The 15,028-nt window shown below is 63.8% G+C and overlaps 1 protein-coding gene across 4 annotated transcripts in view; it reads right to left on the bottom strand.

Annotated features, from left to right (window-relative positions):
• Positions 1-413: 413 nt before the first annotated feature.
• The window catches only part of EVL (Enah/Vasp-like), a 145,450-nt gene continuing 130,835 nt past the window's right edge, over positions 414-15,028 (bottom strand). For 3 of the 4 annotated variants that reach the window (XM_032405919.1, XM_032405917.1, XM_032405918.1), the window contains exons 6-14: positions 13,551-13,780; positions 12,781-12,902; positions 9,779-9,839; positions 8,307-8,370; positions 6,651-6,717; positions 6,497-6,559; positions 2,984-3,050; positions 2,638-2,695; positions 414-898 (exon numbers count right to left, since the gene is read on the bottom strand). In XM_032405919.1, the coding sequence (XP_032261810.1) occupies positions 861-898; positions 2,638-2,695; positions 2,984-3,050; positions 6,497-6,559; positions 6,651-6,717; positions 8,307-8,370; positions 9,779-9,839; positions 12,781-12,902; positions 13,551-13,780 (770 nt within the window). In that variant the 3' untranslated portion in view covers positions 414-860. The remainder of the gene's footprint in view (positions 899-2,637; positions 2,696-2,983; positions 3,051-6,496; positions 6,560-6,650; positions 6,718-8,306; positions 8,371-9,778; positions 9,840-12,780; positions 12,903-13,550; positions 13,781-15,028) is intronic. The other variant, XM_032405921.1, reaches the window with a different exon arrangement.

Below are 15,028 nucleotides of genomic sequence, written 5' to 3'. Positions count from 1 at the left end.
GGTGGGCCTTCGGTGGGCGTGCAGGGCAGGGCCGGGGTCCTCCCGGGACCATGCAGCCTGTCACTTCCCCGCTGCCTTGCTCAGCCCAAGCCAGCACTCCCCGAGCTGCGGTCGGAACGGAGCCAGCCCCTTTGATACTCGAGTGTGGGTGGCACTCGGGCCCGTCTCGGGGGAGGCCACGGGGGGCAGCCCTCCCCAGGACCCCCGGCTGGAAGTGCCTGAGCGGCCCCTGCTCTCGCTCCCGCCTTCCCGTCCGCGTTCAGCCCAGCTGCCCGCCAGGCCCAGGCCCAGGGCCGCCGCCGCCGCCTTGCTGCTGCTCCTGGCCACGAGGCCCGCGGGCCGTCCCCCAGAAGGGGCATCCTCAGCCCGGAGCGGCCAAGAGGCGGCGTGAGAGAGCGAGCCCGAGCCAGGGGTGTGGACAGTAAGCGTTTATTACCACGTGGACACAGACACCGCGGTGCGTGGACAGACTTCACCACCACGACGCTGGGGACAGCTCACCACTGCCAGCCGAGGTGTTAACAGCATCACCTAGGAGAAAACTCGGAAACCATCTAATGAAGCGCGTGATTTGGGGAGTCCTCTATAAACCAAAAGAAATGTACACTTAAATAGGCAAATATAAAATACAAAAAAGGCGAGTAGACCTGGTGTTCTGTGTCAGAATCTAAAAAAATCCAGAAATTGAACTTGTTTCCTCATTTTAATATTTTATCACAGGTTAAGACTTCTAAATGAAGCACATCCCGGCTTCAGTGCGGGCTTCCGTGTGCTGGAGGCCTGGGGCCGCCGGGCTCCTCGCTGTCCCCCGCCGTCCGCTGGCCTGGTGTCCCGGGCGGCAGCAGCAGGGCCCGAGGGCACTATGAGGTGCTGATCCCGCTCAGCTCCTGCCGGATGGCTGAGGGACAGGACAGGGAGGCTCAGGTGCAGCAGGGACAAGGCCTGCCTGGTTGTCTGTGGGGCCCTGTGCCCACGCCCCCGGGCAGGTCCTTCCTGGTGTGTGCCCTGCTCCATCTCCTAGAGCCTCAGCCAGGCTCCCGGAGGTCACGAGGCGCAGGCTGAGGTCAAGCAGCGCAGAGGACTCGGGCACAGACTCGGGGGTGACCGCAGAGCCCTCTGGGCGCTCCTCCCGAGGGCGGTGCTGCCCCTCCCAGGTAGAGGGCGAGCTGGGGGGCGGGGGGGCGCGGATGGTGCTTGGCCTGCCTCCCGCCTCAGAGCTGGGCACCTGGTGCTGCTTCGGGGACCCGGAGCCCCGCTTCTGGCAGCGGCAGCAGGTAGGGCCCAGCCTTGAGCAGGGCTCCTCTTACTCTTCTCCCCAGCTCCCTGTCCCCACCCCCCACGGTTCACCCCCCAGACTGGGGCCTTTCGCCAGACAGACCCCACTGGGCCTGGAGCTGAAAGAGCGGAGTGCCGGGCACTTAGCCAGTAACACGGGGGTGCTTCTCGGAGCCCCCACATTGCCTGTGCTTTCCCTCGGGCCCAGCGGCTGCCCACGAGGCCGCTTCCATCCGAGGCTGCGCCTCCCCAGCCTCCCCAGCCTCCTGCAGTCGGAGAGCGAGGCCCTGGGGCAGAGGGCCGGCCCCTCCCAGGTGGGGGCCCCAGCAATAAAGCAGAGTTAATAGTGGGCCTGGTGTCTCCTCTCTGGCTCCGGGGCTTGGCCTTGCTCTTCATTCATTAACTCCTTATCTGCCCTGCCCAGGCCCGTTGGGGGGCAGGGGGACCGGACAAACAAGAACTGAGCGTGCTCTGCTGGGACAAGGACAGGGCGTGGCCGGTCCCAGCTCGGGGCACGGGGTCCAGGCCCGGCGGCCCCGCACGTGGGCTCCCACCCTGCCCTCCCCTCTCCAGCCCCCTGCCGCCAGCGCGCACCCCTTTTAGTTCATGGAGCCCTCTCGTGCCCAGGTCCCCGCTGCTGCTGTGGGGACCAGGCCCCTCAGGAGGGGGAGGGAGGCGGGCTGGGCCCGGGCTGCGCCTCACTGCCCGCTCCCAGGGCGAGCCCGCTCTGCCCAAACCCTTCCTCTCCCTCCGGCGCCGGACCTGAGCCAGCTGCCTCGAAGGCCCGGGCAGGCGGCGCCAGGACGGCTGTGATGCCCTGTGCCGGGGCCCTGGTCTCTGCAGCCAGAGGCGCTTGGCGTGGCCTGCCCAGCCCGGGGCCAAGCAAGCGGGTGACTGCGTCACAGCCCCAGGTGGTTCTGTGGCTTCTTGGTCCCAGTAACCGCCCCCCGGGGAAGGCCGCAGCCACGCTTGGAACCCAGACCCGGTGATCAAAGGCGGCAGAGTCCAGAGAGGCAGTCTGAGTGCACAGACACTGAGACAGACGAGGGACAGACAGGAGGCGGCTTCAACGGTCTTGCTCTGGAATGCGCTCTCCGATCCCTCTCCCCTCCACACATTCACACGCTTGTCCCAGGGAGGAAGCGGGGGAGTGCGGAGCTAGCTGTCACCCCCCCTCACTTAACCGAGCCTCAGTCTGCTTGACCAGAGAATGGGGGTGACGTGGAACCGCGGCCTCTGGGCCCAGGAGGGTCTCCCTGGCTGGGCCGCCACCGCTCTGCTGCCTTGCAGCCCTGGGGGCCAGGCCGCCCTGCCGCTCCCCCAGGACCCTGGGTGACACCCCAGGGTGGGCCCCGCACTCACCGTCGATGATTTCCTCCTTCACTTTGTGCAGCTCTCGGACCACCTCCTCGAGGATCTCCTGTTGGGAGCAGAGCCTCAAAGTGAAGGGACAGGAAGCAGAGTCCGGGAAGCTGGCTTTGCCAGGGGCAGCCCCAGGGGTGGGGGTGGGGGGGCCCAGAGCAGGCTGGAGTGTCCAGAAGGGCAGAGGGGTGCTTTTCTGCTGATGACGGGGTGGGGGGCCCCCTTCCTCCACCGCTGGCTCCCTGAGCAACTTCCGGCCGCCCTGCCGAGCCTGCCTACCCGCGTGGACCCGAGAGGGTCCCCACCTCTGGCTCTGTCATGGCCTCCCAGGAAAGGTCACACTCACCTGTTTCATCCGATCCAAATCTAAGGCATCCAGGGCCACGTCATTCACGCTCCCCACCGGCTTCATCCTGAAGAGGACGACAGGGTGCGGTAAGGGGGGCGGCAGGGCCGGCGGGTGCCCCCCCCGCGGGGACAGAGCTTGAGAGAGCAGGCCGGGTGTGCCTCCAAGCTCAGCCCAGGACCGCGGGCCAAGCACGGCCCTCTTCCCATCGTCTTTCAAATGCTTTGTGCTTTACCCCTGGCCACTCTGGAGCTACTCTAACAGGATTCTGATGGCTCGTCTCCACCTCAAGAGGGTCTCATGGATCCTGTGACCATACTTCCCAGCTCTGGGGCACGACGACGGGGCTGTTTGCTGATGTGCGAGCTCGTACACAGATGTGACAGGGCAGGTCACACGCTGCCCCCTCCGGAAAGAACGGCTACTCCTCAGCGAGGGGTCTGTGTTCCTGGCTAAACTGAGGCTTGGGGAAAGCTAGTGACGGTGGCAGTAAGTACAAAGCAAAACCACAAAATTGCACGGTCCACACTGATCCTAAGGGCACCCACTTCTGGTAACTGGTCCTATCTAGTGTGTAACTTTTTTCAGGAAACGTCCTTGGAAGTGGTTTTGCTCTTTTGAGGCATGGATTGTATTTCCTTGAAAAGCTGCCAAACTAAGGTTAGCTAGTTTGCTGTGCGGTGTCTCCCGTACATGAACCGTCCCTGGAAAATCCTGACAAAATGCTCCTCTGGCCACTCGGCCTCTTAAAGCAGGGCAGCGGTGCGCAAGGGTCTGCAGTCTGGGTCCCACTTAATCTCCTGGGGAGAGAATGGTGGTCGGGGCCTGTGGGTCCGGGGAAGTGGCGGGGACCGCGGGGGTGACGGACGGCAGACAGACAGGTGACCTGGCAGGGCCAGCCCGGCTGCAGGGGGGCCCCTCTCTAGGGCGAGAGCAGGCCCGGCCACTGCGGACAAACCAGACCAGGGCTAGTGCGTCTGAAGGAAAGGAGACCACTGTCCTGAAGACAGCCCCCCCCACCCCCACCCCGGTCACGGCAGCATGACTGACAGCCTCAGGTGTCTGCTGAGGGACGGATGGATGAAGAAGATGTGGCGCACACACAGCGACTGCCGCCCGGCCAGGACAAAGGACACCTGCTGCGTGTGACAACGGGTGACCGGAGGGCGAGACGCGGAGTGATGTCAGGCAGAGAAAGACTAGCACGGCGTGGTCTCACTGATGTGCGGAATCTAAAGGAGCCAAAGGCCCAGAAACAGGAGATTGCTGAGGGCTGGGGGTGCTGGGGGGCGGGTGGAGGAGGTCAAAGGGCACACACCTCCGGGTGGAGATGAGGGAGTTCTGGGATCTCGTGTGCAGCCCGGGGACTACAGCTAAGCACAAGGTGTACACGTGAGAGCAGCTAAGCCAGTGGATCTGGAAACCGAGAGGTGGGTCAGCCAACCTGATCTCGGGGAGCATTTCACCGCACGCACACACGTGGATCGCCGTGTCAACTCAGACAATGTTAGATGGCAATGATATCTTAATAAAGCCAAGAAAACAAACCCCAAGTTTAGTAGTTCAGTGCCCAAGCCTGGATTACAAAAAAAATAGGGGCGCCTGGGTGGCTCAGTCGTTAAGCGTCTGCCTTCGGCTCAGGTCATGATCCCGGGGTCCTGGGATCGAGCCCCGCATCGGGCTCCCCGCAACGCTGAGGGCGCAGAGCTGCCCCATCCCCGCCGAGCAGGGAGCCTGCTTCTCCCTCTCCTCCCTGCTCGTGTTCTCTCTCTCATAAATAAAATCTTAAAAGAAAAAAAAAAAGCAAAGAAGAACGTAGAACGTGCCCCTGCGCCCCTGCTGGCTGAACTCAAGAAAAAGGCCAAGGGGTCTAAGTAACTTTGGATCCCGATGGGGAAAGAGGTGCAGCCTGAGACCTCGGCTCCACATGTCCGGCCTGTGGGTTCAGTGTCTGTTCCAGCAGCAATTTCCCGGGCCACCTGGGCAAACTGCTTCACCTCCCGGGGCCTCAGTTCTCCCACGTGCACACCTGACAGCCCCCCCCACAGTGACGCCGAGGTGGACTGTCACCACATGCCCCCTTTGGAGCCCTCTGTGAAACTAGAGAACAGACCGGTCTCAGAGGCGGAGAGCCCCAACCCGAGGGGACAGCCCCTGAGAGTGTCCTTGCCCGTGTGGATGAGCTGTAGGGGCCGCCCTGGCGGCCCAGCCTCCTCCCTTGTCCCGGGGCCCCTCCTTTGGCTCCTGGCCCATGCTGGTCCCCACGCCCTTCATAGCCAGGGGGAAAGTGCTGGTCCAGCACGGCGCCCTGTGCTTAAAGCTTGAGGACTGGGGTCCTGCACACAGAAATGAGACCCAGCCTTCCAGCCCCGGGACCCCTTGTGACCCCTCTAAGCTTACCTCCCTCGGCCCTCCCCACCTTCCGCCACGGGCTAGCCATGCTGGCCGGCTTTCTGCTCTGTGAACTCGGTCACAGGGCCTCAGCACTTACCATCTCCTCCAGCTTGGAAGGCTGTCCCCACGTTCTTTGCAAGGGCAGGCTCCTCCTCATCCAGGTCAACTCAAATGCCACCTCTGAGAGGTCTGCCCCAGCCCATGCACTAAAGCACCTCTGTCCCCAGCCCGGTCTGCCATGGGACCCTGTCTTCCACACAGCACCTCTCAGAACACACGGCTGCCTCGTGCACGGGCCTTCCCGACAGAAAACGGGCTCCTTGCTGGCAGGGACCTGCAGGACCCAGCTCAGAACCTGGCTGCCCACTGAGACCTCATTCCTGACGACCGGCATCGGTCATCCCCGTTCCCGCCAGAGCCGGGCTGGAGCTCCCCGAGCGCCTGGCTCCAGTCTGCAAGCCCAGGCTCCAGCACGGCCTGTCCTGGGGGAGGAGCGGCCCCTTCAGTCTGCGGGGCAGTGGAGACCTTTCCTAGTCCGGGTTCCAGAGACCAGCAACTTCAGGCCACACTTGGCCCATGGGGACTATGTGGCTTTTGCCTCTCTCACTTTTGGGGACCCCTCAGTTTTGAATGTTCTATCCTGCTATCACGCCAGCTTTTGGATTCTCTGGGGGAACATGGCGCTGTGCGCTGTGGGCAGAGGAGGCCGGTCCCGAGCCATCAGCTGAGCGGCGGGACGCGGCTGTGGCTAGTGAGCACTTCCTGCGTCCAGCCGTGGCCCGCCACACAGCGTCACAGGACGCAGGGACTGAGAGACCTCTTTACGGGGTGGGGGAGGAGTGGAGGCAGGGAGAGGCCACCTGGCTTGCCCGAGGTCACAGTGAGCCGGAGCGTCACTTCCCGCCCTCCCCCGGCCCCGGTCTCTCCCTCTGTGAGGGGACAGCCAGGAGCAGGTCCGCACAGCCCCTGCAGTCCCTCCAGCCCTGCCTTCCCCCGGTCTGAGGGAACAGGCCACCCTTTCCCAGAGCAAACTGTTAGGTGACAGCACACGGGGCGGGTTTGGAGTGTTAGTCACGGGCAGGGGACAGAGGAGGCCCCCGAGACGGGGTTGTTCAGTACCTAGAGTGAGGCTGCGCCTGAAGGGGGCTCTTAGCTTCGGGGCTCTTGGCCACAGACGGGGTTCTAGGGCACGGAATGAAACAGACACGTGAATCGCCCCGTCGCCGCCTTGGCCCCCCTGGACTCACAGCTCCGCCTTCCCAGGGCGGCTCACCTGGACAGTAACGAGGACACGGGTTTCTCCACCGAGTTGCTCCGCTCCCAGGGCTTCCGGCCAGCCTCTGTCAATCCATACAGTGGACAGAGAGCCTCAGATCTGGGAGGACTCTCAGCGGCCACCCCCCGCCACATCCCAGGCAGGAGGCCCCCCAACGCTGAGGGCGCAGAGCTGCCCCATCAGGAAGGTAGGCTTCGGGCGGAGCGGACAACCCGGCTCTCTGTTCCCAGTCTGGCCCTTGCAGGGCTGTGGAGGGCTCTGCGGTCACCCTGCGTCTCCCCCCTCAGGACACAGCTCCCATCCCCTCGACCTGGCTGATCTTGACTGTGGCCTGGTTCTGAGTCCTCTCACCATGGTTGGGTCTCTTCTTGGGATTGTGAACCCAGCGGTCAGGGAACCTCTTAACCGTGACTCCTGGAGTCGACCCACGACTCCAGCAAAGGGCCGAATGGGGCGGAGGAAGCCCTCGGCCTGGATGCTCTCAGGGCAGCCCGCAGGCCCACATGTCCACCTGCTGCCCCGAGACGCTTGTCTGCTCCACACTCTCCAGACTCCTTTCCCGCTCACGCCCTGAAAGCTGGTTTCTCCTTCCATTATCGCTTGCAAGTGGGGCTAAATTAATATTTCATTTTATTTCAAGAGAGCAGCTGGACTGAACTGAATTCCTGACTTTGCAGGGTTGGCAGAGAGACAGAAGAGAAACCCCCAGGGACTGCAGGGAAGCCCCCTGTCCTCAGGAGGGTCTCCGCAAGGCCACACTGTGGGGTGCACACTGGGCCCACAGGCACAAGGGCTGGGACCACATCCAGGCGCCAGGCATGTGGCCTTGAGCAAAACACGTCACCTCCTAAACTGGGAAACACATAACCCTCCACTGGGGTGTGAGGTGTCTGTGGAGTCATTCACCGAGAATCCCCGGGGACCGACGCAGCGAGGAGGAGCGGCAGCCGGGCCGGCAGGGCAGCGGGACCAGAGGCCGCTGCCGCAGCTGCTCAGGGCCTCCCTCGGCTGCGGGGTCGGGGGGGGCTTCCCCTCTGCCTCTGCCGCCAGGCTCGGGAGCACAGGCGTGGCTCGGGGCAGACGGCTGACGAGCGTCTGTGGGACGACCGAGCCCAGGCCCGGCGGCTTCTTCCCGCTCCGCGGCCTCCTAATGACATCCCCGCGTCCTGGAGCTCCCACGGGCTTCTGAGCTGGGTTTGCGGCTGTGTGTCCTCACCCGTTACTGTGCAAGCGTCACCGGGCACGCCTCCTCTGAGCGCCACAGCGAGCGAGACGGGTCCGTGCTCCCCCTCAGAGCCCTGGCCTGAGGCCGGGGCCTGAGCCCCTGAGGCAGAGCCCTCCTCGCCCCGTGTGGGACCCGAGAGGGCTGCGGGGGCCGTCACGGCCCGGCCGGCTCTCGTGTCGTCGGGCCGTCAGCCCAGGTGGCCACACCAGCACCTGCTCCGGCTCAGCGTGGACTCCACGGCTGCGCCTGTCCGGGCTCGTCCCGGAGGCTCGGGGCTTCCGGAAGGCGTCAGGGAGACCCGCTCGTGTCACCTCACCGGCCCTCACAGCTCATCTGTAAAGCGAGGCTCCGGGGTGCGTCCTCTGGCTGGGGGGCCCCTCCTGCTCTGAGACCTCGTGCCCGTCGCAGGGCGGGACAGCGCCCCTTACCTGAGGAGGTAGGTGGCTGGCTGGTCGCTCGGGTCCCCGGAGATGGAGAGGTGCTCGGCTCTTCCTGAAACGGAGAAGAAAAGCTCTGCCCTCAGAGTCTGCTTCGGAAGGCCAGGGGGCAAGGGCACGGTGCTCGACCAGGGCACAAGGGAACGGCAGCTTCTTACGTTCTCTGCGGAGCACGCATTACTTTTATAATCAGCCAGACAACGAGCACTGCCGTTAACAAGGACAAGCCCGCAACCTCGGTGGGGAGTGCGGCTAGCCCGTGGGCCGGCAGGGAGGGAGAAGGCTGTGGGGGCAGACGCGGGCTCCAGCAGAGCAGGGCCGACTTTCTTTGTGGCCAGCAGCAAGCCCTGCCCGTTACTGAGCCCCACGACCGAGGCCGGCGCCTCGTGGGCACGAGCATGGCCTGAGCTCCGGGGGAGCTTCTGTACTGTCCACTGGGACCCTTCTGCTGCCCGTGGGAGGAGCCTGGCAGGACCACGGAAGGGACCTCCCTTCTCCAGGCCTGGCTCCCATCTCCATGGGCTGCTGTGAGGACCAGAAGGCAAGTGACCCTAGGTGGGGCTGCTGCAGGGCAGGGCCCGGGGAGGGAGGTTCTAGTCAGCCCTGTAGGTCAGGGCTGCCCAGGGCACAGCCTACGTCCTGGTTGTGGGAGACCCCATTCACGTCTTTCACCAAGAAAGGAGGACTTGGTAAGAATTCATTCTATCCCCAACCAGCCCACAAGTTCATCAGTGCTGCTGCCTAAGTGAGCTCTAGAACTTAGCTCTGTCCTCAGGACCCCGCTGCTAAAAGTACCTCCTGCTGGGGGAGGCAGGCTTGACCGGCGGGCCAGGCAGAACCCCGAGAGCTGGGGTGCCCCACGCCGCTCTGCAAACTCGCCCACCCCTCTGCGCGTCGGCCTCCGTCCCCACCAGCCCCGTCCACTGTGTCTCCACTCTGCAAACTCGGGCTCACCATTTAAAGCTCAGGGCAAATGTCACTTCTCCTGGAGGCTCCAGGCATGGTTTCAGGACGTCTCCCTCTACTCCCAGGGCCCCTGCTGCTCCTTCTCTCTCTGCCCTTAGCACTTTCTTTGTCTGCTTGTTGGGTCCTCTCCCGGCAGAGGCGGGGATCTGTCTGCGTGGCCCCTCTGTGCTCCCAGACTGCAGGCCTTCCCCTCATGGCACTCTGGGGCTGGATCCTGCTTCTCGGCCTCTCATCTGACCTCGTGAAGTTGTGAGCTCCAGGGCAAAGCAGTGCCTGCCAGATGCTCAGAGAGCACAGGCCTGCTCCCCCAGAGTGTGGGGGTGCTCCACAGGCTCTTCTGCACGTTAGTCCCCCCAAACTCTCCTGTCCCTCCTGTGAACCACGTGGTGAAGTTTCTATCACAGGTATGTCCAAACCGGGTGCAGGTCAGTGCCCCCAAAGGCCTGGTGTCCCCCACTGGTGGGTGCCCAGGGCGGCGAGGACTGGGGTCTGCTTACCGCTTGGCTTTCGTCTTCCTTTTTATCAGCCGGCTTGTCTGTTTGGGAGGCTGCTTTTCTCCTAATACAAGGAGGAAGAAGGTTCAAATCAGCTCCTGAAGGTTCTCACGCTGACCCAGATGCCTCTGCTGGGCACAGCCTGGTCCTCAGAGGAACCTGTGGTGGGGATCTGACCCCTGCTTGGTGTGAAAGAGGCAACTGTTCGAGCGGCCTTGGCGATGCCTAGGTGAATGTCCAGGTCTTCTGTGCTTGTCCCATGACCCTGGGCACAAAACAGGTCTGGGCAGGGAGAATAGGGCCCGGGGGGCATTCCTATGTCTGTTTATAGCACCTGAGGGCTGGAAGAAGTTGGTTTGCACCCTGTCCAGGTTCCCTGGGGGCCTGGGTCTGGCCACGTGGCAGCTGTGCTTCCAGGACACTCAAGGCCAGGCCACGTGGGACAGGGAGAGGTGCCCCCGGTCACAGGTCAGGGCTGGGGGAGCATTCTGTCTTCAGGCTGACTGGCTTAGGGAAGGGAACCCCACTACCTTGTGGGAAGGAGAACGACCTCTTCCTACATTGGAACTTAGTCCTGCAGCCGCACCCTCCCTGATCTGGAACACCACTGTGAGCCTGCCCTGCTCAGAAAGGGGAGGACCCCCGAGAGCTATAACTGATGCCCTCTGCTCAATCTGCCTGCTCTCCACTTGCCTGGACCCCATCTCTTAGCCTCTGAAGCCCACCCCTATGTTTTGGCCTCGGTGGTCACCCACATCTGGCTAACTCCCAAATCTACACGCGCCCCCGGGCTCAGCGAAGCTGCCAGAGCATGCAGCGCTCGCGGAACTCAGGAGGTGAGGTTGTCCCGGCCAGGGCACAGGCCCGCAGGAAGTCGTTCCTCCTAGAAACCTGGGGAATCCTCCCCACCAGCCTCTTCCTCACAAGAGTGGAGCCAATGCAGGGGTGCCTGGGTGGCTCAGGCATTAAGCGTCTGCCTTCGGCTCGGGTCATGATCCCGGGGTCCTGGGATTGAGCCCTGCGCTGGGCTCCCCGTTTGGCCTCTGGGGAGTCTGCTTCTCCCTCTCCCTCTGCCCCGCCCCTGCTCATGCTCACGCTCTCTCTCAAGTAAATAAAAATCTTAAAAAAAAAAAAAAGGAGTGGAGCCACTTCTGCCTCTGCCTCGTATTTCAAGTCTGTCCTCCTGTCTTCACTTCGGACACCCAGTGACGGCCGGCAGCACCTCTTTCTAGAAACAGCGGCCTCCCGGCTGGGCTCCCCATTGCCACTTTGCTCTCTGACACTCTGTCCCCACCCAGAGCCAGCCTTTAATTTTCTAAAGATACAGAGCAGGCAGGCATGGCAGTCCCGGGAGGGCCCGGCACACAGCTCTTGGCCATGATGACTTTCCCGCCTGTACCCCGCTGCTGGGAGAGAGACCTTGCCGCAGCCCCCCGAGGGACAGGCAGAAACTCCACACTTCCAAGAGCGGCTCGCTGAACCTTGTGGGCGGGGTGCACTCATGCTTGTTCTGGGCGGGGCCTCGACTGTCCCGCCAGCATCTGGGCGTCTCACCGGCTTCTGGCGACGCCGACCTTTTCCTGTCCTCAGGCACTTCCTCTGCGTTTGGTCTGAACCATCTAGGCCTGGTTGTTATTGCTGACGCATTGATTTTGGACTTGGGGAAGGCGTGAATATTTTCTTTTTGAACAACATCTATTTTTACACAAGGCCCCGCTCACCTCTGTGAGATGGAGCCCAAGTGCGTGCAGACAAGGCTACCTCTTGCAGCCTGACCTGCGGTCACTCTCCCCCACGCCCTGGGCTCTAGGCCCGGTGGCTCTCTCAGCCTTCCCCGTGTGGTAGCACTGCCCACTCGCCTCAGCCTGGACAAGTGCTCTCCTCCTTCCGGCCGCGCTCGTGTGGAACCTCCTCTGGGAAGCCCTCCTGGCTTCCCCCAGGGAGAGATGACCCTGCGAGCCTCCATTCTGTGGGTGACAACTGCTCACCGTCTGCCCTGCTCTTGGTTACCCGTGTGTGCGGTGGGCCACCTCACGGCTCCCTCTGCTGCCCTGGCCGTGTGTGCGGAGGCCCGGCCCCTGCTGCAAAGCCCCAGGCCAACCACCTGCCCTCTGGGGGCCTGGGTCTCCCACCTCATCCTCACGGAGCCGTGCGCACTTAGTGAGGGGCACCCCGTCCAGCTCTCGCCAGGGCGAGCCCATTTGGAGGGAGACTGAGAGGGGGCCGGCGCGGCTGCGGCTTCCGTGGACAAGGAGGAGCATCCTGACAGGCCCCGGGCGGCCGAGGCCTCGACAACCTGCGCCAGCACGCTCCTGCTGCCACATTTACGAGGAACATCCAGGCTCCGCAGCCCTTCTGACAAGGAACTGCCCGGCCCCTCCGCCTGCTGCGTCAGCTCGGGCGCGACCGTGAGGCACAGTGACCCGCTGATGGCCTTGGGCGAGCGGGAGCCACGGCTGCTGGTGTGGAGAAGGGGACGAGCAGGCCCTGGGCCCCAGTGCCCAGCCGGGACACGGGTGGAACTCTTGTTCCGCCTCCCAGGGTGGTGTCCTCTGGGCTCCTGCCCTTCAGAAGGCCTCTCCCTGTGCCCCCTCCGAGGGCCCCCGCAGGACCGGCCCCGCAGCACGCACTCGCCGTCCGAGACTCTGGGAGGCGCCAGCACCGAGACGTCTCATCTATGTTGGGATCTGAAGTGTGGGGAATGCGCCGCTTTCCCCTGGAACCCATCTCCGAGATGGTCTCCAAATGTCCCTCTGCCCGGCGCGAGGCTGGTACAAGGAGCCTGCGTCAGTCAACCAGACGAGGAGGGGCTGAGCGCTGAGAGGACTCCTCCGGGCCTGACGCCTCAGGCTGAGCCCCCGGGAAGGGGAACCTGATTGACAGTCCCCTGCTTGGCTGAGCCTGGGGGACAGTGGGCCCTGGGGCCGGGCATGGGCTGCACATTGATGCTGAGGAGCGGGAGATCCCTGACAAGTGGCTGAGTCTGGGGGGGCCCGAACACCCACCTCTTGGCCAGCAGCTTGTTCATTTCTTCCATGAGGCCTCCTCCTCCACCCCCACTGCTCGCCCGGTTGGCGTCAGACTTGGAGGTCCCGCTGGGGCTGGAGCCTCCGGATGCATCTTCTGGCTAAGGGGTAAGGACGTGGCGTTTCAGTCTGCGGCGGGACGTCACTGGAGGGGGAGGGGGTGCATGCAAGCCTGGACGGGATTCTTATGGTGGGGCGCTGCAAGAGGCCCGAGGCTCTCGAGTCCCACCCCCCCAGCCCCACAGGCGACCAAACCAGAGTCCAGCAAGGGACCGGGACCGGCTGGTCGGCTAGCAGACACTGCCCAGCTCTGCTGGCTCGCGTCTGTGCCCTCGCTAAGGTGGGTGTGACGTGCCGGGGAGGCGGTGGCTCTGGGGAAGGAAGCCAGATGCTGTCTGGGAGCTGCTGTCAGAACCGCAGCCACACTCAGCTGCCCCGTGGCCGTCCCCCTTCCAGGCCGCTGCAGATGTGCTGGGACAGGCAGGCGGACCTCTAGGGTCCACGTGGGAGGCAGGAGGGACCCAGATCCGGGAGACCTGGGCCTGAGTCCGAACCCCACAGCTGACTGCCACCTGGTGGGCCAGCTGCTCCCATGGCCGTGCCTCAGTCGCCTCATCTGCAAGGGGGTGCTTCTCGCCCCGCCCGTGACGGTCAGTGGGAGGGCCAGCACAAGACACGGGAGAGCACTGCCCGCTCGGCGGTGAGAAGGCGGCCCCCAGCCCGGCCTGCCCGCACCCACGGACGCTTACCCGCTGGACTCTCCTCAGCTTGGCCCCAGCCAAGGCAGCAGCCAGTCCGGACACGGAGCTCTCGTCGTGGCTGGCACCCTGTGTTCCTCCGGCTGGCAGTGGGGGTGGGGGAGGGGGGGTGGCCCCCGTGGGTGGAGGTGGGACAGGGGGTGGGGGCGGGGGTGGGGGCCCGCTACATGAGAGGGGGGCGCTGGCTGCAGATGAGGGGTGCCCCGGTGGGAGGATGGGTCCTGGAAGGCAAGGGTGGAGCTTAGTTGGTCCCTAGTCCCCAGCTGCTACTTCCCTGGAAGGAGGGACAGAGGGCAGCCTGCTCCTCTGAGGGACAAGCTCAAGGTGCTTCTTCCAGGAAGCCCCCGTGGGATGCACCCAGCCCTGGTCTGTCACTCCCGACCCTGGTCTCCCCAGCATTCTGGGGCTTGGCTGGACCCGGTGTCACATACGTAACATCCCTTGAACTCAGCTAACTTTCTCTTGCTCTAATCGTGGTCTTCCCACGGGAGATGAAGTGCTTTGGTAGCACAAACTGCATCTCTTTTTCCTTCCCTGTACCCAGCACCACCCCAGGCACCGGGCCGTCGGTCCCCGAGATGCAGCCAGGTGCTGTGGCGGGTAACTGGTTGCAGGGCTGAGTGGGGCATATGTTGGGGAGCCATGCCGAGTGTTGGGCAGTCCTCGGTCCACCATCCGCACAGCCCTCCATCCAGCGCCCAGCAAGCCCCCGCCGTGCGGCCAGCACGGTGTCAGGCGCTGGGGAACGCGGCCACAGGCTCTCTGCTCATGGCCTCGTGGGCAAGCAGTGAGCCAGTCACACAGACGGATGCACCTCTGTAACGGTGGCAGGATGGTGTGTGCTACTGGGAGTGGGCACACGGTGGCCTACAGAAGAAGGGCTCCAACTGCAGAGCCGGAAGTTTGGGGACTTCCTCAGGGAAGTGGCCACCACGCTGGGATGGTGACAGAAGAGCAGGAGTCAAGTATGGTGAAGGAGGAGTGGGGTCGGGGTCGGAAGAAGAGCATGGGACGTGCCGGAGAGGTGCTGGAGAACGTGGAAGGAGCCGCTAGGAGGCCAGCTTGGACAGGGGTGACGGGAAGGGGTGACGTGGGACAGGGACGGCTGTGCATTAAGAATGTGGACAGTGGGCCAGAGCGGGCAGGGGGCCCACAGGGGGTCTCGGTGCAGAAGTCTAGCTGAGAGGGGCTGCTACCAGCCAGCATCTGCCTGAGTGGGGGCTCTTGCCACCGGGCAGGGGGTGGTGCTCGGTCTTCCCATCAGTGAACCGGGGTAACATTCCCCAGCTTACTGCACAGGGTGTTTGAGAGAAGCACGTAAAACGCAGGATCTGAAGGTACTCGCGGGGCTGGGAAGTCCTGTGCTTACTAATCAGCACTGCCACTCTTCAGGGGACCTTCTCCGGCCTCCCTGAGCTCAGGTCCAGTCAACGGTTGGGACGATCCTGCACCTCGGCTGGAGGGGCTCT

This window comes from Phoca vitulina, unplaced genomic scaffold (genome assembly GCF_004348235.1).
Source record: "Phoca vitulina isolate PV1807 unplaced genomic scaffold, GSC_HSeal_1.0 scaffold7, whole genome shotgun sequence".
Taxonomy (NCBI): Eukaryota; Metazoa; Chordata; class Mammalia; order Carnivora; family Phocidae; genus Phoca; species Phoca vitulina.
Note: the sequence above shows the minus strand (reverse complement) of the source record. Positions and strands in the feature narration are given on the sequence as shown.